At 47.5% G+C, this 27204-nt stretch overlaps 5 protein-coding genes across 7 annotated transcripts; all 5 read left to right on the plus strand.

The window, feature by feature from the left end:
• Nucleotides 1–127: 127 nt before the first annotated feature.
• LOC147052508 (meiotic recombination protein REC8 homolog) lies at nucleotides 128–6672 on the plus strand. The gene is made up of 17 exons (XM_085919046.1): nucleotides 128–332; nucleotides 1840–1908; nucleotides 2021–2163; nucleotides 2417–2492; nucleotides 2567–2681; nucleotides 2819–2897; nucleotides 3002–3069; nucleotides 3421–3499; nucleotides 3585–3696; nucleotides 3989–4136; nucleotides 4654–4858; nucleotides 4952–5100; nucleotides 5195–5240; nucleotides 5471–5555; nucleotides 5619–5687; nucleotides 5784–5887; nucleotides 6074–6672. The coding sequence occupies exons 1-17, from the start codon at nucleotides 277–279 to the stop codon at nucleotides 6172–6174; spliced, it is 1704 nt and encodes a 567-aa protein (XP_085775172.1). The 5' UTR covers nucleotides 128–276; the 3' UTR covers nucleotides 6175–6672.
• Nucleotides 6673–7076: 404 nt separating this feature from the next.
• clk2b (CDC-like kinase 2b) lies at nucleotides 7077–9990 on the plus strand. Its single transcript, XM_085918193.1, has 11 exons — nucleotides 7077–7142; nucleotides 7476–7566; nucleotides 7632–7698; nucleotides 7771–7884; nucleotides 7954–8120; nucleotides 8547–8641; nucleotides 8898–9027; nucleotides 9086–9168; nucleotides 9241–9320; nucleotides 9442–9532; nucleotides 9617–9990. Exons 1-11 carry the CDS (start codon nucleotides 7077–7079, stop codon nucleotides 9812–9814), a joined length of 1182 nt encoding a protein of 393 aa, XP_085774319.1. The 3' UTR covers nucleotides 9815–9990.
• Nucleotides 9991–11725: 1735 nt separating this feature from the next.
• On the plus strand, nucleotides 11726–14183 carry LOC147052510 (complexin-3-like). The gene is made up of 5 exons (XM_085917804.1): nucleotides 11726–11833; nucleotides 12043–12171; nucleotides 12271–12504; nucleotides 12992–13075; nucleotides 13705–14183. The coding sequence occupies exons 3-5, from the start codon at nucleotides 12271–12273 to the stop codon at nucleotides 13912–13914; spliced, it is 528 nt and encodes a 175-aa protein (XP_085773930.1). The 5' UTR covers nucleotides 11726–11833; nucleotides 12043–12171; the 3' UTR covers nucleotides 13915–14183.
• Nucleotides 14184–15207: 1024 nt separating this feature from the next.
• LOC147052511 (cytochrome P450 11B, mitochondrial-like) lies at nucleotides 15208–18221 on the plus strand. Its single transcript, XM_085917803.1, has 9 exons — nucleotides 15208–15530; nucleotides 15669–15824; nucleotides 15892–16112; nucleotides 16704–16907; nucleotides 16992–17149; nucleotides 17211–17377; nucleotides 17435–17513; nucleotides 17589–17795; nucleotides 18001–18221. Exons 1-9 carry the CDS (start codon nucleotides 15253–15255, stop codon nucleotides 18109–18111), a joined length of 1581 nt encoding a protein of 526 aa, XP_085773929.1. The 5' UTR covers nucleotides 15208–15252; the 3' UTR covers nucleotides 18112–18221.
• A 41-nt stretch (nucleotides 18222–18262) lies between these two features.
• Nucleotides 18263–26440, plus strand: pklr (pyruvate kinase L/R). Of its 3 annotated transcripts, none has more exons than XM_085917801.1 (12): nucleotides 18263–18431; nucleotides 21915–22079; nucleotides 22154–22245; nucleotides 22317–22448; nucleotides 23343–23529; nucleotides 23589–23862; nucleotides 24385–24535; nucleotides 24896–25048; nucleotides 25133–25299; nucleotides 25398–25464; nucleotides 25998–26112; nucleotides 26271–26440. In XM_085917801.1, the coding sequence occupies exons 2-12, from the start codon at nucleotides 21941–21943 to the stop codon at nucleotides 26375–26377; spliced, it is 1584 nt and encodes a 527-aa protein (XP_085773927.1). In that variant the 5' UTR covers nucleotides 18263–18431; nucleotides 21915–21940; the 3' UTR covers nucleotides 26378–26440. The 3 variants fall into 3 exon arrangements, with proteins under 3 accessions (XP_085773927.1, XP_085773928.1, XP_085773926.1); XM_085917802.1 differs by lacking the exon at nucleotides 18263–18431 and adding an exon at nucleotides 18464–18644; XM_085917800.1 differs by lacking the exon at nucleotides 18263–18431 and adding an exon at nucleotides 18678–19290.
• Nucleotides 26441–27204: the final 764 nt, after the last annotated feature.

A 27204-nucleotide genomic window follows, 5' to 3' on the forward strand; every position in this document is an offset into this window, starting at 1 on the left:
TTCGAAGGAATATTTCATCCACCCGTATTAGGGGCGTGTATGCATCTGTATCTGTTTTAATCTCGAATTTTCCGTGTAATGTGCGAAACTGGGAGCTAGTCCACCCCCCCTCCCCATCTATAAGCAACTCTTCCTCCCTTGACAACAGGTAGGATGGACCAATCAGTGCGTCCCATACAGAAACATTCGACTGTGTTTTTTTCCACTTAATAAACTTTGGAGCACTATCTACGACCATCTACTTATTCCTCACTCTGATCCAGTTAATTGGCCGAGATGTTTTACGACCATGTAATTTTAAGACGAGGAACTGGAAGTTTCGCGACGATTTGGTGAGTAAAACATGCAATTTCCGTCCTGTAATATATATATATGTGATCTACTAGCTTACTAACCAAACCACGGTAATTGCTGTTTTTTAAAACTACGATTACACGTGTATTCGTCGGGAAAACAATTTTTCAGGCATGTATTTCACCTGGCATAAGATTTAAATATAGTTATATACCTGTAGTTAGAAGGTACAGTGATTTGCGTGTTGCGCTCACGTGTCTATTCAAGTAATGCTACTTTTGAATGGAAATTGATTTTTAATATGCCAATTAATCTTTTTTTTTTCCAATCGTGGATGCAATAGGAAGCACAATGGAAAGATTAAAACATGGCACTATACGTGCAATTCGAAATTAATATCCAGCGCTCGTGTCTAGTTTAGTTAAAGCGCGTATGATGGAAATTCAATTTTAAAATGCAACTTAAAGTATTTTGAGGGCATTACATAGATTTCCTTTAATACGCATGCTAATCTATGTGGCACGATGGAACGATTAAAATACGGTTATATATGTGTAATAACAAAATTGTTGATCCCGTATGTAGCGTACGTGGCTATTTTTTTCAAATAGCGCGTATATGTTTGCCTTTCTTCCCCAAAAAATGTGAAAGATTTTTTTCGGTGGTTTAGTTTTTAAAACCTGTTTTCTGGGCTCACTTGGTGTGCTGAGGTTAAGGTTAAGTCTTGTGACCCCAAGCACTCCTCTTGTATTGGATTCAGATGGTATAGGCGCACCCGATGTAGGATGACCAGATTTGGGTTTCTAAAAATAAATAATAAAAAAGGACACATTTTTGGGGGCGTGGTCATTTTTTGGGGAGGGGGCGTGGCCAATTTTTTGGGGGAGTTTGGGGTCATAATTGTATTTATTGGCCCGAATAACACAAAACAACATGCAATAACAAAAACATATTTACACTAACAAAACAAAGTGTCCAACACTGACACTTGTAAGTTTTATAGTGGTATGCTAAGTAAAAAAAGACATAAGAAATACGCCTATCGGTGCATTTGAAGAAAAAAAAAAAAAAAGGGCTCCTCTTCAGTCCTCCTCTTGCGGTGGTGCGTTGGCACCTTTATTTGCCACAGACTGTGCCTGCCTTGCATATCAAGCACTCAGCTTCACAAGGATCACGACCCTGGCGAAAGCACGGGAATTTTTTTGGTCAACTCCTCCGTGAACGTGCATTTTCGTTTCGGCATTGCTTGTAAACTCTCGGTGTAGACTGGCCAGCCCACCCTACTTCGTAGCAAAGTGACTAGATTTGAGGAGAAGGGCCGTGACTTATTTGCAAACGATACAGAAAAACCTGGAATTGAGTGAAATGGAACGGACTGGCAGTTCTATTGACAATGTACTGTACATGTATTATGTTTGAAGCAGTCCAACAAAATCCCGGACAATTTTTGAAATACCCCTCGGACGTTTTTTAGGGCTCAAACGTCTGGTCACCCTACCTTATGGACTTAGTGAATTTATTTATTCATTTATTTTCTGGATATAGGCTCGCTGCGACGAGGGGCACTGTCATTTCTCGCAGAGAGTTCCTGAAAGTCAACGTTGCTAGCACCTGGTAGTGTCATTTTCTTCTCTTTGTTCCCATCTTACTTGAACCTGCCTGTCATATTCAATACTTATCATCCTGATTGTTTCTTCCCACTAATATACACTTGATGACTTGGTAGCAACGACATCATGAGCTACATCCTGGCGCAAGTCCTGCCTCCTCAGCCCGACCTGCCGCGGCCTCGGTTTTCCCTCTACTTGTCCGCCCAGCTGAAATATGGTGTCGTGGTGGTCTACCACCACCAGTGTGCCATCTTGCTGAGTGAGGAGCGCCCGCTCACATCACACGCACACCACGCTGCTGTTAACTCCTTCGGCGGCAGCCGTTTGGAGAAAAGCCTGGCCGGCATTTTGTCTCACAGAATATTGTTTTCGATAATTGTATCCAAAACAGACATACTGCTTTTTTCACCAAGAAAAGCAAGTTTTATAGTAATCAGAAACTGGAGTCATTGGTGGTTTTGTGAAATGAAACATATAAAGCAGTAAGTACGTGAACATGCTGTCCTCCTCAGAGGACCTCCAGTCCATTGTCGACCAGCTGTTGAAGCATAGCAGGTCCAAGACGCTGGACCTGGGGGAACCGGGGAGGTGAGGCCTAATGTCGCACTTCTCGTTCTCACGCCACATTGCACATGCGAGCACTGCTTCCCCTTTGCTCTCAGACAAATGATGCTCTCCGCGGATGCGCTGTCTCACCTGAACGAGATTGACGGGCCTTTGGACCCTTTCTTTGGAGAGATGGCCGAGTTCCTCCCGAGTGCCAGCGCTCTGATGCAGGTACTGACAACAAAGACAAATCAAGTCGTAAACTTCACGTCTGCTACTACAAAGATATGGGGGAGGTTTCAAGTCCAAGAACACAAACCTCATCTTGTGTACACAGTTGTTGCAAGCATGTTGTGTTTGCGTGTCAGGACGAGCCATCTCCTGAGCGACGAGCCTCCTCCACAGAGCATGAAGAGTCCCCGGCCAGCTCCGCTTCATCTGAGCGCAGTAAGCGCAATTTGGCCTTCATTTTCTCGAGCGCTTAGCGTGCAAAGGAAGCTGGAGCCTTTCAAAAACGGACAAAAGCCTTCTTTGCTTTGACCCCCTTCCAGGACACACCGCATCCCCACAAGACATCACGATCGCAGAGCCGCGACCCGCCGACGCCCCTTTGCCAGAGGTACACAAAGTGCAAAAGTGAATAAGCTGTACACGACTTGTGTAATGCTGGGCGGATGTTGAAGTTTGCTGCTGCCCCCTAGTGGTGGATTGATTGAAGCTGACTTGTGAGTCAATTTTTTGCTGGCAGTACAAAGCAGAAAAAAGAACACGCAAAAAAAGCTTCCAAGTTAAGTCAAGGAAGCAGCATGTTTGTTCTCTTTTTTTAACGTGATTTTTTCAACCGTCCTGCAGAATGGACGCATTTACAGATGCTCCAGCAATGTTTCTGTGCAGCAGAATGACTGAATCACCGAATCCAAGCACTTGTTGTGTGATCGTTTTTATTTGTGTGCTTGCTGTCAATCGGCAGTTCTTTGGCGAAGAGCTGGAACCCGCTACTACGGATACACTTGACTTTCTGATGGGCCAGAATGACAACTTCCTCGACGGTGAGCTGCTCGCCGCACCACCCAATCGGAACTTGCTGAAAATAAAACAAACAAACAAACCCATTCACTTCACGTCTTCATTCAGATTTGTTGAGGGCGCCGGAGAAGGAAGCAAAGGTGTCGCCAGCCAAAGAAGTGGAGGTTATGCGAGAGAGGGAGCCGGAGCTCGAGAGCGAGGCCACAGCCAGCACTCTCAAGTAAACCCAAACCACACACACATTTTACATTTTGACGCACCCTCTTTTCTGCATTTTAAAATCATACAACTACGAGGGAGTGGCATATGCGGTGATGAAGGCCCACTTTGTGCCGTCGCCGAATGACTGGAGCCACTTTGATTAGCCGGGAGTCAGTACGCTGTGACCACTCCCACAGCTGCGCAGCACTCCCTCTCGCAGATCCGCCGGCACAGAGATGCACCACGAGCGCGCCACATTTACGGCCGGCGCTATAAAAAATGGAGCCCTCACTGTGACCGTCCTTATTTAGCGTGGATCCCGCGAGTGTGTCCAGTCGGGACCGCACCTTGCCTACCCAGGATGAGCCTCGCCCCCTTGCTGATCAACAGACCCCCGTCGGTGTCTCACCGCCATCCTTGTCGCTTCCGAAAGCTATGGCGCAGATCCCGGAGTCAGAGGTACAAACTGGAGGAGGCTCACTGCTCTGAATGCAAGGGCCATAGCTGAATATCACTTTTGTTCATGGCATGCTGGACACACATTGGACTTAGGCACCTGACACTCACAAGTAGCTAGACACATTTCCTTCCTTCAAGAACTCATTCTCAAAGTAGAAGCAGTAGTGTATGAAAAGAAAATCTGTGTGTTACAGTAGCTTTTAAAGGACTTGCTGTAAATATTTCAAGCTCAGTCAGTATTTTTGGAGCGATTTCTGTTGCGTGGCATTCAAATGAAAGCAGACGGCATTCCAGACTAGCGCCGTCATAAAAACACACCAACACAGATCAGAGGTGAGAGGTGATAGAACGAAAGCAATGCCATCATGACATCGCTCAAAGCGCATCCCTGGCATCCTAATTGATGGCTTGATGTCTTTACCACGGAATTCCATTCACATATGTCGAGTGACGGGCGTGGGTTCAAATGATCTGTTGGAGTGTCGCCAATGTTCTCTCTCATGTTGTGGCCTCCTAGGATGTGCCCCCCCCAGAGGAGACGGTGCCGAAGAGGAAGAAGGGGAGGCAGCTGATCTTCTTGGACCCACACACGCAGCTCTCCAGAGATGAAATGGAGTCGCAGATCCAGAACCACCTCGCGGAGACCAGGGTGCGACCGTTTCTGCCGCCAGAGTCGTGGAGGCTGAAAAGTGCCGAGGAGCTGCTCAGCGAGCCCTGCGGCGGTCAGTGCCATAAATGGAAGCACAATGCTAATCAGAATGTTTGACTTGACATTCCTTTACAAAAAGGAACCACCTAATCTTTCCTTCCTACAGTCTTGCCTGAAGAGCTGATGTTGCTATGGAGACAGGCAAGCACCATCACGCCCATGGTGGAAACTGAGGCTTGGCCCCAAGACAGAGGCACGGAGTCCAGCGGGTTCGAGAAAGACCGTGGGATCGGCTCTGACAGCAGCGCTCGTGAGGTTGGCAAGGGGAGGGAGGGCCGCCCGCTTTATCATTCCAAAGACAGCCAGTAGGATGAGTCGAATGACCGTCGCGTCTCGTGTGTGACGGCAGGTGCAGAAAGACGGAGCAGCACAGGAGGAGGCGCACGAGGGTTCAGGTACACCGCACAGGTCTTTTCTCCCGGAGGACTGGCTGTGAAAAGCACATTGAACAAAATGGTCTCCCAAGAATACGATATACATAACCTGTTGTTCCAAGTGACATGAAAACAATCATCCATTCACGTGAATGTAAATCATCCTGTGAACGTCTGCAGCTAGCTGTACTTGACGCTCGTCATGGACCAATCCCAATATGGACATATTGTCCCTGTGTTGTGCGTGTCAGTTCCTGGTTCATTTCCTTTGGAGGCGGCGGACCAACAAGAGTCCTCCCAGATTGTCTCGCCCATGTACCCACTGGAGCAAGAAAGGTAATGTTCGTAAACTTCCCTGCCTGCAGGGATGCTAGCTAAAGTCAACTCCCTGTTTCCAAGCATGAGCAGGACCAGATCTAGCGCCTCACTGGGGGCGATCACCGAAATGCCCGAAGACATATCTCTTTGGTAAGCATCGTCACCTGCTTTTCAGCCGCGTTCCTGACAAATGAGTTCCCAAGGGAGCGTATAAATGTCCATGTGTGCGTGTGTGTGTCTCTCCAGGCCGTTGCTGGAGGAGCAGCAGGAGAAAACTTTGCTTTTCACCTCTCTTTTACCACCGGAACCCGACCGCAGAACTATCAGCATAGTGTTCCAGAAGTTCATAGGTAAGACAGTGAGGCAGTTCTCAGCCTTTAATTGAGCCAATGGAATTCATGTAAGACGACTTGACGATCTCACGCCTATTCACTCGGGCTGGCTCATTTGCAATTATTTTCAAACAGCCTTTTTGACTGGAATGGTTCTGGCTGGATCTTTCGATGGAAGGGTCAAGTTGTGCTGTTGTGTTGTAGTGACGTTGGCCACCGGCAGGTTAATCGCCGAGCAAGCCGAGCCGTGCGGGGACATCGTCATCCGCCCCGGTCCCAACTACGACGCTGACCTGCCTTTTTAGTCGAGTATCCCTTGTTCTGTCTGTTAAGCTGTTTTTACAAATGTTTGTGATGTTGATTTGACAAATTTGGAAAAATTTCCAGTTTCCTAACATTTAGGAAATGAAACACTTTTACCTATCCAAACAAAGTTTGCTATTTTTACAAAATGTAACTGTTGTACTGTTTTTTTGTACAAATTTTCCAGTTTCCTAACATTTTGGAAATGACATACTTTGACCTATTCAAATGAAGTTTACTATTTTTACAAAATGTAACAGCTGTACTGTTTTTTTGTACAATTTTTCCAGTTTCCTAACATTTTGGAAATGAAACACTTTTACCTATTCAAAGAAAGTTTGCTATTTTTACAAAATGTAACTGTTGTACTGTTTTTAGATATGAGCAGAGGCCGGCCACCCCCCCAGAAAATTGTCAGTTGTTTTAGAGGCCCAATAGTTTTTGATAAGTGATAATGTTGTATTTTGTGGTTGCGCAATAAAAGTCCAATGGAATGTTGAGTGAGTGTGCGCTGTATATTGTAAGACATGTGCGCTATGCCTGGTAAGACAGCTGTTGCAAAACACAGAGAGGTTAAGGAGGTGCGAGGAGGACACTCGCGCGAGTCAAGTGAAACCGGAGCTCTGCCCCCTCTGACCACGTCTTGATTCTTCGGCCAGTGCGAGGGGGCTCAAGTTTATTCTTAGTCTCAGCTCCGTCCTGTCTGCGGCTCTCTCACTTTTCGCCCTCGGCCTTGCCGTTTTTGCTTTCTGGTGTTTCTCTTTTTTTTTCCACGTTCTTGCCCCCAACCTTTCACTTCAGATTTGCTCTGACGACACTGCGAGTCATTTTGGGTTTTGGCCTCGACTCGCGGCGGTTGGCTTTTCTTCCTCCATCCTTTTGTCGGAGGTTCTGCTGCTGCGCGATGGGCAAGACGGCGCTACGCTCCATGTGCAAAAGCTTCCTGGACTGTCTGTGCCTCTGCTTGTCGGTGAGTATTTCATCGTGGCCTTGACCTCAAACTGTCTCCACACACACACACACACACACACACACACACACACACACACACACACACACACACACACACACACACACATGAGTTGATTCAGTGTAGGCGTCGCCGACGTATGATGGGCTCGCGCACAAGCGCCGAGGCTGTTCATATTAATAACGGTCGCAGAATGTGGATAGATGGAAATAGAGCCCAAAGAGGTCAGATGTCACAGCTCATTAATTAAACTTTGTAAACAAGCTGGCTGACGTTTGTTGCACACACTTTAAAGTGCATCCATGTGCTTATCTCCTCAATCTGATCCTCCAGCGAGGAAGTGGCGATGCGGCGGCCGACAGCAACCGAGACGCCGAGAACGGCCACCTGGTATACAAAAACGGAGACGTCCTGGATGAGCGATGTAGGTAACGGTCCGGCGTTGCCTCCCGACAAGCGTGCCGTGCTGTAATTTGAGTCCCCTTGCAGATGAAATCCTGGACACGCTGGGCGAAGGGACCTTTGGCAAGGTGGTCCAATGTTTGGACCACAGCAGGTATGAGGAGCATCGTGGAAATCACGAAAGTTGAGCTGGAATTCACCAATTTTTTTCTTGCACGTGCACAAGCGGGCGTCCGATTGCTCTGAAGATTATTAAGAACATTGACAAGTACAGAGAAGCGGCCAAACTGGAGATAAATGTGCTGGAGAAAATTAGACGCAAAGATCAGCACAATCTATAGTGAGTCACATTTTCAACTTTTGTCTCCATTTATTTATTTTTGTTTGAACATCCTGTCCCTCCAACCAGTCACTGCGTGCAGATGCTGGATTGGTTCAACTTCTTTGGCCACATGTGCATCTCCTTTGAGCTCCTGTCTCTGAGTACCTTTGACTTCCAGAAAGGCAACAACTTCCTGCCTTACCCCATCCACCACATCCGACACATGGCTCAGCAGATCTGCCGCGCCGTCTGCTGTGAGTTCAAGCAGCGGAGCCGCTTTATTTTTATTCCTTACTTGCTGGCAGATAAATGCGTCAGTAAGAGGATTATGTAGCTGGGGGGAAAACAAATCTGCAAAGAGAGAAAGAAGTGAAACTCTGAGGATGATATGAGATTATAAGTGTTTGTGAGTTGAACTCAAGTTAAATAGAGTTGCGCTAACATCCTGGAAATGTGAAATTGTGGAAAACTCTTGAAGACAGTCAATAATTTAGCATCAGCGCGTACATATGATCAAAGGCTTTTCTATTTTTAACCTGATTGATAATGAAACAATCGACCAAGAGGAGTTTCTCTCCAAAAAGTATTTTAAATCAAAAAAGGTATCAGCCAGAAGAGGGCGTTGGCATCCTCCTAGTGAAGCACCACCTAACACCCCCCCCCCTGCCTTTCCACTTCAGTTCTCCATGACAACAAGCTGACTCACACCGACCTGAAGCCAGAGAACATCCTCTTTGTCAACTCTGATTATTCTGTCATATACAACGCTGACAAGGTTAGACACAAAAGCGCACACACACAGAAATGCAAGTTGTGCCTATTTTTAACAAAGGGGGTGCATTTTTCATGATTGAATGCAACTCAAGACTCTGCATGTATTTATAGAAAGAAGTTTATCCTTGATTGCAAATACAGTGGCCACGAATGGTCATAAATATATCAAATATTCGTATTTCTTCTTGAAGCGGAATCATGATACTCACAGAGCTACAGTCACATGATTGTAATTGCTGCATGTGTTCTTCTTGCAGAAGTGCAACGAAAAGCGAGTCAACGACAGCACGGTGCGCTTGGTGGATTTTGGCAGCGCCACTTTTGACCTCGAGCACCACTCGAGCGTCATTTCCACGCGCCACTACCGAGCCCCCGAGGTCATCCTGGGTAAGGCCGCGTATTGTTCTGGCCGCCGTCTTCTGACTTTGTCCTCTGTCCGTTCCAGAGCTGGGTTGGAGTCACCCTTGTGACGTGTGGAGCATAGGCTGCATCCTATTTGAGTACTACAAAGGATTTACGCTTTACCAGGTCTTTCAATTGCGTCTTTGCACGGCCGCAAATAGAGCGCGGATGAACTCGATGTGACATCTGCTTCTGCAGACTCATGACAACAAGGAGCATCTTGCCATGATGGAGCATATCCATGGGCCGATTCCTCAGAGAATGGTTCAAAGGAGCAGGTAACAAACTACGCGTCCTCGTGGCGTCCTCTGTTTCATAAGAGTCTCTTTGTGCCATACTTGAGGTTTCGTAGCAAGGCCACTCCTGAATTGTCCATTCAACTTAAGCTCCTCTCTCCAGGAAGCAGATCTATTTCCACTCTGGCCGCCTCAACTGGAACGAGTGCACCAAGTCTGGATGCTACGTCAAAGCCAGGTGCAAGCCTTTGCGGGTGAGTTTCCCGCCCAACCTTTCAAGCCCAAGTCGAGGTTCGAGTCATAACTTGACTCCCTGCTTGGTTTTTTATTCCTTACAGAAGCACCTGCTTTCACAGGGCAGGGAACACCATCAGTTTTTTGACCTTCTGGAGAGGATGCTGGAGTACGAGCCTTCCAAACGCATCCCTCTCTCCTCTGCTTTGAGCCACCCTTTCTTTCTGCAACCCCAACAGTCAGCAAGGGCTCGGACGTCTCGAAATAGCTGCAACATGCATGGGCCCGTGATTTCAACCTGAATGCGTAAACAGCACCTTGAGAGCAGTCTGTTGATTGGTTAAGCAACCGCAGAAGTGGCACAGGACTGCCGCCATGTTGCGCTATGTATGTAGCGGACGCTTTTCCACTCTCCCGCGTGCGGCGGGATCAAGAGCCAGGTCAGGGTTATGAGAGCTGAGCCATGGTTTGGACAAAGGAACTGTAGCGCTTTTGAACGCTTGTAGCGGAAACTCTGCGTGAAGGTTATTGGAGGGGCGGCGCCCCACCAGATCTTGCAGATGCTACTGTTTGTGTATTTACGTAATACACTGTAGAATACTTAATGTCTCTCAATAAAGGTAGAATCTCCCTCGAGTTGGAGAAATCCTCCCTGTCTGTCTTGACTTGCTGGACCCTTTGAACCCAAAACCTGGACCACCGCTGACACCGAGACCATAGTGACCTTGGAGCCTGGATGCACTCAAACGCTTGGATCACGCTAGCCCAAGAACTGTCAGAACCAGAACTGCTGGAACGAGAAGCTTTGGAATATGAAATGTCTTGGACAGTGAAACGACTCAAGACCGGGAATCCAGAACTAATGTGAGTAGGACACACTTGAGCATTTGAGATTATCAAACTATAAGAAAAACTCATTGAAGTTATTTTAACAACCAGTGAAGCTCTTTGCTAGGTTCATGCTAACAAGCGTAATGGAAAGCATTCACATTTGGTAGCAATAGTGATTTGTCAAAAGAATACGCACATCCTTGACACTGTGAGAGTTGGCGTAATTTTCTCCCAAGTGCTTGCAAGGCTCTCGATTAATACTTTGTTTTGAACCTGTTTTCTTCCTCAAGATTCAACTCTGCTGCTTTTTTTCAATTGACGTCTGCAAGCTTGTAGAAATGGAGCATTTTGATGGAGTGCAGAGAGAGCTGTCAAGGCTGCCAGTGTGTGTTCTTACCTCCAACCTCGCTCGATTTGCGTGCGTGTGTGCATGCGTGCGTACGTGGGAGGCTGCTACGCTTATCTGCTTGTCATCTTGTCCCTGCAATTTTCGGATTTCAAGTGAGTACAGTGACGCCTTGAGATACAAGTTAAACTCGACTCAAAACACAAGTATTGCAAATTTACTTCCTGGAAGGGATTGAATGCAAATGTTTTTGAGTTTTCCGAAGTGCCTCGTGACGCCACTTTCTTTTAATTTTATTATTTATTTATTTATCTATTATTGACCAATGTCAAGAATTGCTTAGGTGATGCCATCTTGGTGGCAAAAACTGAAACTGTGTTGTGAGGGGGAGGAGCTTCATTTATACAATCCGTATCTCTGTCTAATAGAATAAGAGAGCTTTGCTGCCCTCTTGTGGCATTGATAGGCAATTATCAACCCTTTGTTGTTGTTTATAACTTCAAAATAATCAGCGAAAAATGTGTGACTATGAATATGCAAGTTTTGCACGTGTTTGTAATGTGCGCTTTGCTGTGTCATGCTATCCTCTCTCAGCACGTGTGCCATGTCGTGTGGCGTGTCAGGGCAAGCTAAGTCACCTTAAGGAGCTGACATCAGTTAGCCTTCTTATTCTTCAATCCTCATGCAGTGGCCTCCTCAGATCATGTGTTATATGTAGACTTTTATGCTTATCCTTCAAGTGGCTCTTTTTCGTGCACTCAGATGGAAAGCTGTGACCCTACACTCGCACGCATCAATCGTAAGCAATGACCTCACTTTGTGGCCATGATGGTCGAGCGGTGGGGTCCACGCGGCCGAGCCGACGCTTCACAAAGCGGCCGGCCGGCATCGACTGGTGTGACATCATCCCTCCGTGTCTCTTTTTTAAGCCTTCCAACCGGGCACGTGAGTCACGGGGCGGCTTGACCTGTCGTGCCTAACGAGATCTCCCTCATTAAGAGGTAATCCTCGCAGGAGAGTGGCGTGCTGAACGAAAAGAAGAGGAAGGCTTGCCTCTTGCAAGAGAGAAAGCAAGAGAGTTGTTGAAAAGAAATCCCGCTCCAAGCCTTTCTGTCAACGCGGGACCGCTGACCTTCAACCACGGGTAAGACCGAGCTTTGTTTGTCATTAGTCAACATTCTTTAATCCAGCAGTTTTATTAGCCTCTTTGTACCCAGCATTAAGCACCCCTCCCCCAATTGCATTTCTCATCTGCCTTACCTGGATAAGTAAAGGTTCAAGAAATAATTATTTGCTCCATATTTCACAACCTGCACATTAGCCTCTGTGACTGGTGTCCTTGTCCTTGTCCAGGTCTCCAGCTGATTTATGATACCGCCCGAGAGCATGTGCTGATTCCCGAATGTGACTCATCACGTCCGCATGGCATGACTGAAAGAGAGAAGCGCCACAGCACAGCCCTCTATTAGCACTTGTGAATAAGTAAGCTGTGCACCTAGTGATCATACAAAGTCCATGTTATGGCCAAGAAAATGCTCCACTTGGGTTCCCCTCCAACAAAGCGTTTTGTTGGATTTGTAGATGATGGAGTCTATGGCAAAAGTGAGGAAATCTCTGCGGGCGCCCATCAGGAGGCTCAGCGGCTGCATGAGTGCTGTGAGCAGCCGGAAATTGTGCGCCAAAAGTAGGAAGCGTAGAGATCGAGGAGGAAGAGGCTGCGGCCGGTCGGGAAAGGCCCCTCCTCGGCCAGCCGTTGATGCCAAATATCCGTGGGTGGCCCGTGTCTACCAGGCTGACTTGGACAAAGAGAGGCAAGTAGAAAACACAGCAATTGAGTTAACTTCATGGAAGTCAAACTTGGCTGACTGCAACATCTTTGTGGAAAGAGAAAAGAAAGGCCTTGACTCCTCTTGGATGTGGACCTGCACGCTACCGGACAACACAGACGCGGGTCCGCGTGCTAACAAGGGAGCTTGCTAGCTTGTGGCGTTGTCCATAAGTCAGCATCTGACTTAGTTTTGTGCCAATAGCTGAATTTTAAACACGGCACCGCGCCGCGCACACTGACTGACTCCCGTCACATTTTTGGAGCCTGACCTTTTTTTGAGGGTGGGGTCTAAATTTGTTTAATGCATTAACTATATAAGACATTTTTATTTTCACTTGACAGGGACCTCAAAACTTGTCACCAAGTTATGAAGTTTTATGACGTTTATATTATAACGACTGAAACGTAATTACATACTCAGTCCAAAGAGCTTTATGTTTATTGATGTTTCTTTGTTTGTTGACATGCAGAAAGCTGCGTGAGGCCACAAACGCTCACAAGAATGCCCAGAGAGCAGCCATGAGAGCTCACTTCCGGAGAAAATATCAACTGTCAGAGGTGCGTTTCTGTAGCACTCTGGAGACAGAGGGGGAAAAAAACCCCAGTAACTTCAATTTCCACACATGCTGACATTTAGAATATTTAATCAAACATATTCATGACTTCATCTTGGACTTATTTTTACTTGTCAACTGTTTGTGTTGGCCTATTTCTTATTTTGGTATATATGCTCGTCACAAGTGTCAAAGTGGCGGACAGAGTTTTAAATGCAATTTTACGGATTAAGAAATCATCTCGCTTCTCATCATTCTAAAGGCTTAAAGTGGAAAATGGAAAAATTGGAGCGTAAACCTGCGTCAAGATCTGATGACATTTCATAACAGGATACGACTCAAAACATATTCTTTTTGCATGGAGAAAATCGAAATAATATTCAAATTATTGTAACTGTAGGCAGAAAGAGAGAATCAAATTGACAGTATTTTTTTTCTTTTCGTCCGGCAATAGAGATGTCCGATTTTGAAGCTTCAAAGCAGCAGCTCGTGGATATGTAATAAATATACTTTTAAAAAGGATGGAGCGCTTGATTGATTTGTGAACAATAGCCATGAGCCACAGCGAGATGAGAAAAAGATCCAATGTTATTTGTTCGAAACCCCAATGTTGTTGTGTTCCGTGTCGATAAGGACTCCAAGGACGCCGGCCACCTGAAAAGTGTTGGCGGCAAAGTGTCGCTCCCCCGCGCGCTGTCCAAGCTGGTGCGTCCCGACAGCAAGACCAAGGATGACGGCTTCAACCTACTCGGCGCTTTCCAAGGCCTTCGCTTGGGCCCGCTGATGGGAGGCAAACCCACCACCGCCGCCCCACAGAGGGGAAGGCCTTGTCAAGTCATGTGATGGATGCACAAACTCTTTAGTGCGGTTGCACTCTCACGGTCAAGCGCAAGCACTGTCCTATTATTGTTCAATAATACAGTGGTGTCTTTATAGGGCAAGGAATTTTTGCTATTTGAGTCAAATGGATGCTACGCATCTCCCTCAAAGGCATTAGAACTTTGTGAAATCCCAGACAAATCAGTCAAAACAGGTAATCCCATTTGTATACAAATGTATATCTATCTTGTATGTTATTGGTTTTAAACTGATTTGAGAATAAATAATGTCATCAATTTGTAAACAATTCAATTGTATTTAATATACAAGAATAAAATGACATGATTCAGCAGGTTTTTTTTTTTTTAATGATTGAGGATAAATCCCATTGCAAGTCTAGCGCAGTGCAATCTGATGGTGTTCATGGGTGGAGTTTTCTTTGGGTGCAGTGTTATTCCTAGACAGACGCAAGGCCAGAGAGAGAGTGCTGCTTCGTCTTTGCATGTAGCTGCAGGAAAGTTGGTGTGGCCATCCCGTCTGCCTGCGTTTTCAAAATCCAAATCATCTTATGCCACCTGCGCCACAATTTATACCAGGTTTTGGGTGCTCTAAATTGTACTCTACCATGGGTGAGGAATGCCGGGGTCATGTAAGAAAAAATGCTCAGTGTGCCTGATTGGCCTTCGAAGCGCAAGCATTATTTCCAAACACGCTGAACTTAAATAACCTTTCAGTATTTTAAAAAAAGTCCCTTTTTATGTACAAATATTATTTCCAAATATTTCTACAAATCCACCGAACAAGTTGAAACCATTCAAAGCATTTTCATTGATTTTTATTCCCCCCCCCTCCCACCTGGTAAATATTGAGCTATTTGAAGACATCCTGTGCCTCAGCAGGCTGGTTGGCATGGCAACCACATTGTTGAAGTCTCCTTGAAGGTGCTGCGGCTATTGTGATGATGTTTTTTCATCATGTGTTCAACATGTAGATCAGATCAGATTTTTTTGAATCCAAATGTATGACATGGCCCAAGTTCGATCTCATAATCTTAAATCAATCACAAAAGTTTGATTATCATGACAACCTTTTGGTAGGGTTTACGCTTAATTCTTCCTTTTGGTGTTTAAATCTGGATTTTTTAACATTTTATTTCAAGAGACCGAATTCAAATGAAATGAATGTTTCATTGACACTTTATTTGTCCAACTGGACGTCCTCACTAGGATCTTTTCCGAACAGCGCTGTCGTGTTTTGTTGTCCTTCTCTTGAACCGTCCCCCTTTGCATCCATAAATCATCGGCTGCTATCAGGACCAGCGCTTCCAAGGCTTCTTGGAGTCTGCAATAAACCAGACCGCACATGTTGCTGGCGCCTTTGAGGAGCATGTCCACCACGTTTAGAACGCGCGTCTCGCTTCGGCTCAGCGGTCCCGCGGCATCCAGGACGCTCGGTCAGACGGTGGGAGAAAAAGAAGCCTTCGGGACGAGTAACGGCGGCCGTGTGAGGAGTTTTGAGGAGATCCCGCACACGGGCGCCAACAGATGGATCAACCTGCTCACCTTCTGGAGGGAAGGTCGCTTCAGGCAGCTCCACAAGCACATGGAGAGCTCCTTCAAGGCGCTCGGACCCATCTACAGGTACCGCTCACTTGTGCGTTATCATCTCGAACGCTTGGGCCCGAGTTTGATGGTGCATGATATGGGATGCAATTGATCACCTTGCCAACTTTCTTGTTCCTGTCAGGCATTGACTGTGTGTGTGTGTGTGTGTTCAAGGGAGCACCTGGGCCTTCAAAGCAGTGTGAACATCATGTTGCCTTGCGACATTGCCGAGCTGTTCCGCTACGAAGGTCCGAACCCGCAACGGATGGTCTTGCAGCCGTGGGCCATGCACCGGGAGATCCGCGGCCACGAGAAAGGAGTCTTCCTCAAGTCGGCATCACGCGCCCAAATAAAAGCATGCGGCGACGGGCTCATCGGCCGTCCTCTTTGTCGGCAGGAACGGTGGGGAATGGCGCACCGACCGTCTGCTACTCAACAAGGAGGTGATGCTGAGCGCTGCCGTCAAGAGGTTGGTCCCCTCCATGGACGAGGTAGCGAGGGACTTCTGCCATATGATCGAGGGCCGGATGATCGAGAGCCGGCCGGAGGGCGGAAAGCACGACAAAAGCAGTTTGACCTTCAACCCCAGTCCAGACCTCTTTGCCTTTGCGCTGGAAGGTCAGACTCCATTTCGCCGCCGTCTCACCTCCTACTTCTGCAAAACAGACTACAAATGCAAAACAGAGTGCTTCACTTTGTCTCCATTTTGTTTGGCTGCAGACAGAATGTGGGAAAAGCAATGCACCATAAATACTTTGTGCATGCGAGCGACCCGTGCCAGGTCACACCTGCTTAAAAATAGAAGCTAGGCGATGTCACACCTTTCCAAGTGTGCTCCTTGCTTGACTCAGTTTTATGCATCCGAAGGAGAAGGCGTCCTTAGTCGTTGCGCCCTGCTTGTGGAAAACGATCTCTACCGGGTGTTAAGCTGCTCCAGGAATGGATCGTCCATCCATTGAGGTGCTGGCAGCATGTCGGATTCTGTCTCGAGTCAAGGAAATATCACGCGAAGAAGTCCCACAATGCAAAGGCCTGAGCACAAGTTGCAAACATGGCAGGTTCAGAAGATCATGGTCAAAAGACTCGCTCAACACTGGACAACGAGTGATGATCTCGATCAAATATGTGCAAGTCTAGATTTTGTAAACTGCTGAAAGTCTGCGAGGATGTCGCTCATTTGTTTGTGGTTCTCCCTGTTCGTGCGTGCAGCCAGCTGCTACGTTCTATACGGAGAGCGCATCGGCCTCTTCTCGTCCAAGCCCTCCATAGAGTCTCAGAAATTTATCTCGGCGGTGGAAAGAATGCTGGCCACCACCGTGCCGCTTCTCTACCTGCCCTGCGCGCTGCTGGAGCGTGTCGGCGCCTCCTTGTGGACCCAGCACGCGACGGCGTGGGACCACATCTTCACCCACGGTAGCGTTGGAGGTTTCCTGTTCTTGGTAACGTGAGGGCCTTCACTGTCGACATCAAAACCAACTTTTGTACTTGCACGTGCAGCCGAGGCCAGGATGAAGAGGGGCTTCCAGCGTTTGTCTTCCAGATCTGAAGGGGGCGAGATGCCCGGCGTTCTGGGCCAGCTGCTGGAGAAAGGACAGCTGCCCCGCGAGACCATCAAAGCCAACATGACGGAACTGATGGCGGGCGCGGTGGACACGGTGCGCCAGCGCGTCCTCAGTGTAGCGTCACGGCACCTAATGATTGCGCCTTTGTGTTCAGACGGCTGTTCCGCTGCAGTTTGCTCTGTTCGAGCTGGCTCGGAACCCCGCCGTGCAGGAGAACGTCAGGCGGCAGGTGAACGAGGCGGTGGGCCAGGCAGGGGGGGACCCTCACAAAGCCCTGGAGGGGGCGCCGCTACTAAAAGGCACCGTCAAGGAGATTCTCAGGTACTTTTTCAATCGTGCGAATTGTCTGACTTGAGGTCAGACTTGGATTTCCCACAGGCTGTATCCAGTCGGCATCACGGTGCAGCGCTACCCGGTCCGAGATCTGGTTCTTCAGAATTACAACATCCCTGCCGGGGTGAGTCACTACGGTCAAGCCATCGCAAAGGCACACAAAAAAGATTGGCTCCAATGGAGTCTCGCGCATCCTCAGACCTTGGTCCAGGCGTGCCTTTACCCCATGGGGAGGAGCGCGGAGGTCTTCGATGACCCTCTGACCTTCGACCCGGCTCGGTGGGCCCGCATGCGCAATGAAAGGGCAGACGGCAGCACCTTCCGCTCGCTGGCGTTCGGCTTCGGCTCCAGGCAGTGCGTCGGCCGCAGGATCGCTGAGAACGAGATTCGCCTTTTGCTCATGCACGTGAGTGCTATCGGCCAGCCGCCGCGCCTTTTTTTGCCCATCTGAGATCATGCGGGAAAATCTTGTCTTCGACTTACAATTAGTTGAATGGTGCCGTTGTCATGGCCGTATTCAACAAAGACTAAACAAGCGGCCGAAAACAAAACTGGTCACTCTCAAGAGCAAGCAAATTTCTGAAGTCCGCCTTTTGCTTTTGTGTCTTTAGATCCTGCTCAATTTCCACCTCAGTGTGTCCTCGTCTCAAGACATTGACACCAAGTTTACGCTCATCCTGCAGCCCGAGTCACCGCCCAGGATCACCTTCAGGATGCTCTGATGCACGCACGTGCGCACACACACACACACACACACACACACACACACACACACACACACACACACACACACACACACACACACACACACACACACACACACACACACACATTAAGCGTTGATTCCCTCCACTTTGTATTCAAAGGTTAACTCAACTCCAAATAAAGTGCACTTTCTGTTCCCTGCGGTTGTCATGAAAAGCAAATGTCTGCCAGAGTTGTCCTGTAGGTGGCGCTCAAGCTGAGCCAGCCCTTTGGTCCTTTCCTGCCAGGAACGCTTGTGCGCTTTCATTTACGGCCTGCGGCCAGCTTCGTCCTGCAGGTTGGTGCTTCCCTTCCTATCACATGCACATTTTACGACTTTCCTCTCATCTTCCGCCTCTGTCGCTTGCCGGTCACTTGCCAGCGTCGCGGCCTGACTACTTTCTTGCTAGTGAAAGTTCTCAATCAACTTTGATTTCTCATGAGTGGCGGCATAACTAGGAAAATGGTAGCTACCTTGTCCAGCTTTTTGGAAAGACTGCTGGATTCCGAAGTGCGTGTAATTAATCTATCATCACTCTGCTTGATGATTTTGTGAAGATGACACAAGCTTTGTGCGTCGCCGCATTGTGTTTGTGTGGCAGCGAAAGGGCAAAGGTCTATTTGCATTCGAGCTAAAGATTGACACCCTCCTGCTTTCGCTAGCCAAGCCACCACGCAAGTTGCAATTATGTCAAGCCGACTTGTCAAAGTCTAAAAGTCGTAAAAGCGGCAGACGTGCTCGCCGGGTATGATTGAGCTTGCAAGAGGGTGTGCGCATGCATGTGTGTGTTTCAGATTTTGTGTGAGTTGTGTAATGCTGGAGCAGGGCCAAGAATTGGCAAAGGTCCCACTGAATTGAGCGCACTATGGTGTTGTAAGTAATGAATTGGACAAGTTTTTTTCCCCTTACGTTTTTAGGACCTTGACACACTATTGTGACCTGAGCGTGTATATGTGTGCGTGGTGTGGGTTGAAAGGGTTAATGAGAGAAGCAGGTAGAGGTGTGGCTCGTAGCCACTTGACTTTGATTTTGACAAGCGTGTCAGCTGAGTGAGCAGTTACGACAAAGGAGACATTCAGAAACCAGCCTAAATAGTTGCACTTATTTTTAAAAACTTGACGGAAGCAACGTGAGGAGCTCAGTGGTATCAAAATGGGTGAGTAATTTTCTTTTTTTCTCCAATCAAGGCATTTATCATATGTTAAGATGTGAGCCTGGTTCGGAATTAAATGTTACTGTCATTTTCTTATTTGAATACAGCAGTGCCTCGGGACCAAAACTCTGTATTTGAAATGAATGCAATTGACATTATTCCCTTTCACCTGATTTTTCCTAAAATATGGAGTAACACAATTAAAGAATTAAACAAGTTTTGCCTGATAATTTCATACTGCAGTCTTATTCATGGCGCTGCTCCTTCTGTTGTGACCACCAGGGGACAGTATAATTCAATTAAGAGGGGCTCTTCTGTGTATTTGAATTGTCTCACTTCTCACTCAGAATGAGTTGCACCGATAGGATTCTTTTTTTTTTTTTTTTTCTGCAGATGAACAATGTATGCATGTGTTGGGGTATTGTCTGTCTAGATGTGTTGCTCCATCGTTTGAAGATGGGACTTGCCATGTTTGTGACGTCATTTCCCCATAGTAGGGCATAGATGACTTCCATAAACGGGGGTCGGGGTGTGTGTGTGGGGGGGGGGGAGACAAGATGGAGGGAAAAGGGTGGACGAGATTGAGCCCACTCATCTCCACTTTTGTTCTCATTGTACTCTGTTGAGGTGCCAGTTGACTGTGAAAACCTATCAAATGATTGTCGGGGCCTCGCCGCTCGATTCTCAGCCCTGCATGAAGAGCTCATCAATCTGTCTATTTTTGAAAAGCGCTTGTCCGCATGAGCGAAGGCAAATACCATTTGAGTGTTATTTTGTTATGACACTGCCACCTGACCATAAAATTTACATTTTTTTTCAAAACACAAGCAGTCACTCAGCCCATTTTCTGAGAACTCAGTTCATCTTCCAGAACTTTGATAAATGGTCAACAGTTGTTCAAAAATCTGTTGATGAATCAATGACTGATTACAAAATTGACGTACAGCTGTCGTGTTCCGTAGGTGTAAAATACAGGATTGACAAAGTTTTAACTTTCAATAACTTGCAGCAAAAACTGTGCTGTCCAAGTACAGTGTCTTGTTCTTTCGCTTTCAAATCGTCTCCAACAAAATAGCGTGCTGCCATCTAGTGGCCAACGGTGGAATTGCTCCCAAAATAAATCCAATCAAAAATGGTAAATGTGTAAACCACAACGGAGAGCAGTGTACAATAACGTGAAGGTTGTTAACCTTTCCCCTTGAATGCCGTCAGTGTGAACTCCATGACCTCGCTGTTGGGTGGATCCATTTTGGTGAGTAGCGTCTCTGAGATGCTGATTAGACATCTTGCAGATGACACATCTTATCGCCAAGAGCTCAGCATTTTCCGCTGACCTCATTGACAAACGGCAATGTAGTATGTGGAGCATTGAGCAGATGACAGGGCCACCCCCCAAAAAATTCTTCACCCCTCCCCCCACATCAAATGACAAATGTTTTCTCCTCAAATTTGTTTCCCCCTGCTCATATTACGGCGTAACTCTTAAATTTTTATATTGTCCTTCATTTTTCTACTTGCGACTTTATTTCCAGAAAATGTTAGAAATGTGTACTTTTCAAAGTCAAACTGCTCATTTAATTTTTTTTGCAAATACGGTGATTGTATTCTGCCTGTAGCCTCGTAAGAATAGCAATTTTGCTCCCATGAAATCATGGCAACCCCCCTCCTCGATATTTTGACACCTTTGTTGAGTGTTTTGTCACCCCTAGAGATGTAAACTTTAGTGCTTGAGTGGCAAGTAGCAGTGCAATGTTTTCTTTCCTTTGAGCATAAACATGTAAATGCGCTAAATGTCAAGCCACCTCGGGGGGGCTTCCATTCGCCACAAACGCATGCAACCTCCCTGCCGCTGTCAGAACACCATATTGATTTGGAACGGCTTGCATTCATAACTGTTGGGGGGGGGTCTCCATTTATGGTCGACACGACGGCCGGACGATCTATGGCTAAAACCCAAACATTTGGGGCCATAAAATGCTCAAGAGTGTATGATAATAATTCCATCATTGTGTATTGTGTAAAATAACTATCACTTTCTACAATTTATATTTGCGATGATTTTTGCTTTTTTAAATCAAATTAACTGTGCTTGTCTTTAGCCAAATGGGAAAGTTCTAACCTGAGGAAATTAGAAGTTAAATAATATTCCAAAAAATAGTGTGGCCCTGAAAATGGCCTCTGATAAGATGTAAGGTTAGAGTCTGAGCATCTCCAGCTTGTCTAACTGCCCCCAAGTGGCCTGCAGTCCACAAACGGTCACTCCAACGTGAATGCTAATTAGGATTTCCACGTTCGCTTGACATTCAACTGTTGTTTAGCATGTTCTCTCCGGCTGTGGTGCAAGAGATGAATACAGTAATGCAATTCAGTTAGCGTGACTGACACACACAATATGACACACATATTTTGGGCCGACATAGCATTTCGTGTTTTAGCTTTGATCCAGTTCATCCAGGTCAGATTGTCTTTTGCAATACCAACAAACAAGGTAGAAGAAAAACGTTCTTGGCTGCTGTTTGAAAACTACAGTCGCTTGTTTACTTTCAAACCGGGAACAGCGCTCGATGACCTTTTTGTGTCAGCTCGTCTCTGACTGTCTACCTTTTGCCTGTTTGGTGTGTCGGCAGCTCGCATCAGACGCTACTCGGAGTCCATGACGCTGCCCGACTCTTTCATCCAGCGCCAGCAGCTGGATGCCAGCATGGCGGACACCTTCTTGGAGCATCTGTGTCTTCTGGACATTGACCAGGAGCCCATCACGGCGCGCAACACCAGCATCATCTGCACTATCGGTCAGCAACGAGCAGCCGCTCGCTTTGAAAAGTGCAATGTCAATCAAATTAACTTTTTTCCCTTCCTTCCTCAGGCCCCGCCTCCAGATCCATTACCAAACTGCAGGAGATGGTGAAAGCCGGAATGAACATTGCACGTTTGAATTTCTCTCATGGTTCCCACGAGGTGCGTTTTCATGCAGTGTCCACGCACGGTCGTGTTTGCACTCTGCCAGCGTTCTCCACGTTGTCTCTCAGTACCACAGTGAAACCATCAAGAACATCCGTGAGGCAGTGGACACGATCACGTCGGACCCCTTGTACTATCGGCCCGTGGCCATCGCCTTGGATACCAAAGGACCAGAGATACGCACTGGATTGGTGAACGGGGTAAAGACGCAACACGGGACACTTATTATTTACCCCTCAATCTGAACACAACCGCGCAATCAGTGATGCGCTGCTTATCAACGGCTAACACGTTAGCTAATGCTAATCTGTGGTTCCAACAAAACTCCATGCAGGTCTGCTTACCTTTTGGCTTTGATACGATAGTAGGGGGCATACATCCTTAATGTTTGGGGTGATTTCTCAGTCAGAGTTGTTCAGACAGTGTCGTCAGACTGTTGCTTGAAAGCGGCTGTGGATCCTCACCCAGCCTAGCTGAGTGTGTCATGGGCCTGGTCATTATGTAAATGAGCCTCACTGATTCTTAAGAGTGTGGTGGAAGTGCGATTAAGAAGTCAAACTTTCCACAATGCATTCCTTTAATTAGTCATCTTTGGGGGTATTGAATCTTGGCAACCACTACAACAACAGGTGGTGGTATGCGCTATTTTGGGCCACGTTATCATGTTCTTTTGTATTTGCATTGCACCGCCTACTTTGCCTGCTAAATGACTGCAAGCCGTTGGAAACCTTTTCATGTCTTGATTGGATTACTGGCTGCTCCGCATGACGCACGCGCCGGCTTCTGAGTTACGTCGTCAAGGAGAAAGTATGCAAGTGTTCCGAACACACTCGGGATTCAGGCCGCTAACGACGCTTCCTGCCATCTGACTGCAACTTTAAATGGAGCAGATGGCTTTTAACCTCAATGCTGACTGTGATCATGATTCATCATTTGAGCTGCTAATGGACAAAGTTAAATCAAAACAAAATGCCACTACGGGGGATTTAGTTTTTTAATTAAAGCACATAATAAACAAACAAATGACAGGAAGGCAAGCATGAGACCTGATCCCCATTCAGCCAGCATGCAGTGATATGTGTTTGTTTGTGAAGAAAGTGGAGGAGGAGGTGAAGCTTGAAAAGGGCAGCCATGTCCATGTGGTGACAGCACAGGCTGACAAAGACTCCACAGACGGCAAGACCATCTGGGTGGACTATCCCCGCCTACCGCAGGTCCTGAAGAGGGGCGGCAAGATCTACATCGATGATGGCCTCATTGGGCTGAAAGTTCTGGAAACGGGTACGAAAATATTCTCGCATTAGCCGCAACCTCGATTCTGACGTATGGGCGGCGCGCAGGTCCGGACTGGGTGGACACGGTGGTTGAAGCCGACGGCGTGCTGGGCAGCCGCAAAGGCGTCAACCTGCCCGGCTGCGACCTGATCGACATGCCGGCGGTCAGCGAGCGAGACGAGGCCGACTTGAGGTTTGGTGTGGCGCAGGGCGTGGACATGGTCTTCGCCAGCTTTATCCGCTCGGCGCAGGATGTCCGTGACGTCAGGCGAGCCCTGGGCCCCCACGGCAAAGACATCAAGGTGATCAGCAAGGTGGAGAGTCGCCAAGGAGTCCAGAAGTGAGTACAAAAATAAGACCCATCGCTCACGTGCTCCTTATTGTGGGAACATTGCCGTTACCGTGAGGCTGTCGTTGAGAAAAAGAGCCGAAAGGCAGCCAACATTGAGGAAGGGCGCAGCTACTTCCTGTCGTGGTCGCCGACGGCATGCCGGTTTGACGGCCGTCTGCCAGCTGTCACGGAGGCGACGGCATCTGTCGGTTCGCGCTTTCTCTCACAATCTGTGACTTGAAGTGACAAACGGCCGCCACTTAATGTGTCTTGACACAATTTAGCATTCTGATCCGATGCCCACCGTTACTTAGCCGCCAGCCGTTTATGATGATCAATTTTTCTCGAGCGTCTCATGAATATTTGACTCTGTGCAATTACGGCGCTATATTTGTCATAACTGTCTCATCTGCGGCGCGCTCGTTTTGAATGCGTGCCACGTGAGTCAGAGAGGGCACTACGGTCAGATCTTCTATTTTTGCTCTCATCCCCAAATATGAATGCCCTCCCCCTTGCTCATCTGCGTTTCAGCATCGAAGAGATCTTAGCGGAAAGCGACGGCGTGATGGTTGCCAGGGGCGACCTGGGCATAGAGATCCCCGCCGAGAAAGTCTTTATCGCCCAGAAGATGATGATCGGTCGCTGCAACTCAACCGGCAAGCCTGTCATCTGTGCCACGCAGGTCAGGAACGTGGTTTTGCCCTCATTAAAATGTCTCCTCAACATTTGTATTGCCCAGTGATGAGCAATCATGCGCGAAGGCGCTGTTGGGTTTGGTTTCGTACATGAGCAATAACAATCAATATTTGCATTGACCCTACACATATGCACTCGATGGATTCGTATTACTCAACAGGTTTTCCATTTTCTTGTTTATGTATTTTTAGAAGATTTAGAACTTCAAATCAAGCTACGTTTCTTTGACACCTATTTCAGTTGTATGTTTTTGTGGTCTCGCCGTTATGCCCCCAGAGGACATCCGTGACTAAGCTACGGCTCAGATGCAAACAAGTTTGACATTAGCTTTTGTGTGTGCGCGCAGATGCTGGAGAGCATGGTGGCCCACCCGCGGCCCACGCGAGCCGAGGGCAGTGACGTGGCCAACGCCGTGCTGGATGGAGCAGACTGTGTTATGTTGTCCGGCGAGACTGCCAAGGGCCTGTTTCCCGTGGAGGCGGTCGCCATGATGCACTCGGTGCGTGCGTGCGCGCGCCACATTTAAGCCCCACCCCACCCCCCGCTGACTGTCTTTGTCTATCGCCCTGTCTCGTGCTGTCAGATCTGCAGGGAGGCAGAGGCGGCCATTTTTCACCAGCAGCTATTTGAGGAGTTGCGCCGCCTGACTCCTCTGTCCTCGGACCCCACGGAAGTGACGGCTATCGGGGCTGTTGAGTCGGCCTTTAAATGTTGCGCTGGCGCCATTATTGTCCTCACCACCAGTGGCAGGTGATCACTGTGACCCTAAAAAAAAAAGATACACTATTTAGGGATGTCATTTCCCTCATTTGGGGGAAAAAACCCACAAGAGGCATACTTGCTTGCAGGTCGGCGCAGTTCCTGTCCAGGTATCGGCCTCGATGTCCAATCATTGCAGTCACCAGGAGCCCGCAGGTACGCGCAACTCGACAGCGCTAAACCGACTGCGTTTCAACGGCAGCTGTTGCCTTGGTTAGCGTCACAACACAAAATTCGTTTGCAAACAGAACTGGCTCACCCATTGGGCTAAAGGATTCTAAAACGTGTGCCCACATGCGTCGAAAATCCGTACAAGTGCCGCCTGAAGGTCAGTAGTCGATTGAGTCATTCGGCGCCTCACATCTGGGCCTGGCCTCGAAGGCCGTTTGCAAGGCGCTGAGCTGCTCTGAAGGCGGCGCCCACGCAGTGAAACAGGTTGCCTCAATTGGGTTGAAAGTGCCACCGTTTTGCTCTTGGTTATTTTTTGCCAGCCTGAAAGGGAACCCCGGTTGATTATTCTTGTAGTTTAAGTGTGACTTGTGATAAGCGTTTCCTCCAAAGGCATTTCATTCATCCCGTTGAGTGAGAACATATAAATTAGCATCATCAGTATGAATCAATCTTGAAATGAGCAGGATAAAATTTACATTGTACGAAAAGACAACAAGTGAAACAGTGTTGTTGTTCAGGTGGCGCGTCAGTCGCAATTGCTCCGAGGTGTCTTCCCCGTCCTCTTTCACCCTCTGCCTGCGCCCGTCTGGGCTGACGATGTCGACAACCGGGTCAACTTTGGAATGGACATAGGTGAGTTTCGCCGCCGCCACCGTTGCAATGTCAACCGCCAAAACGAAGTGTGCGTTTCAATTTAAGTCGAAATTCGAGCTCGGTCACCACCAGGGTGGCCCCATTGTAGTTTGCAGCCTTGCGCTGACCCCGGGTGCTTTGTTGTGGTGCGCGTGCAGGCAAGGCCAGAGGCTTCTTCAAAGAGGGCGACATGGTGATCATTGTGACTGGCTGGATCCCCGGGTCGGGTCACACCAACATCATGAGGGCCATCAAGGTCACATAAGCGTCACTCGCCAGCTATTTTCGAAGCAATGTCTCCCAAATAAAACTAGAACCAATCACACCATATCCTCCCTCTTGTGCTCCTTTTCTTATGTGATTATGGACTCTGTCCTTTTATTCCACTCGCAGTCTTCCTGCAAGAGCACTTCTTTAGTTTTATTTTACGAGAGCAGATATGAGATATGACTTGTGGTCTTTTGTCTGCTGAGATGATCCAGATGCCCGCAGCAGCTCGCCGCTCCGTCATAAACTCATTAGGCAGTCCTTTATGGCGCTTTATTTTATTCACTCCTTCGTAAGCCAGCCTCTCAGACATTTACATGTCAGTCCGAGGAAAGATTGGATTGCGTGACCGCCAGCCAGTATTTAAATTTAAAAATTGCTGTTTTAATGCGTGTTTTAATTTTGTTATATTTTGTTTGAATTTGGTAATTTTATTCATTTGAAATACAGTAATTCAGTTTAATTTAATATTTAATTAATTAAGTCTGACAACTAAATTAATTAAATTAAACCTCGAATTAATTTAATTTTTAATTTTAATTTCATATAATTTTTAAAATGAAAGTAAGTCGTTTCAGGGATTTTTCTACGCCCAGTTTGAGAATTGCTGCTTTCTACTACTTAAGCCCTTCCTCCCAAATTGCCTCGTTGTCTGCCCCATCTGCAGTTGAGTAATTTGCAGGGCATAGCATATCCCGTTATCTGAGGGTCACGCTCTCCCCATCGGATAGGAGCGCGTGGATGACGCACCATCGGCCGGGAGCGAGCGAGCGAGCGAGTGAGCGCGCGCGTGCGTCTGGAGGACGTTGGGGAGGGTTCGGACGT

Source organism: Syngnathus leptorhynchus, chromosome 8 (genome assembly GCF_054491065.1).
Source record: "Syngnathus leptorhynchus isolate UIUO chromosome 8, UIUO_Slep, whole genome shotgun sequence".
Lineage (NCBI taxonomy): Eukaryota > Metazoa > Chordata > Actinopteri > Syngnathiformes > Syngnathidae > Syngnathus > Syngnathus leptorhynchus.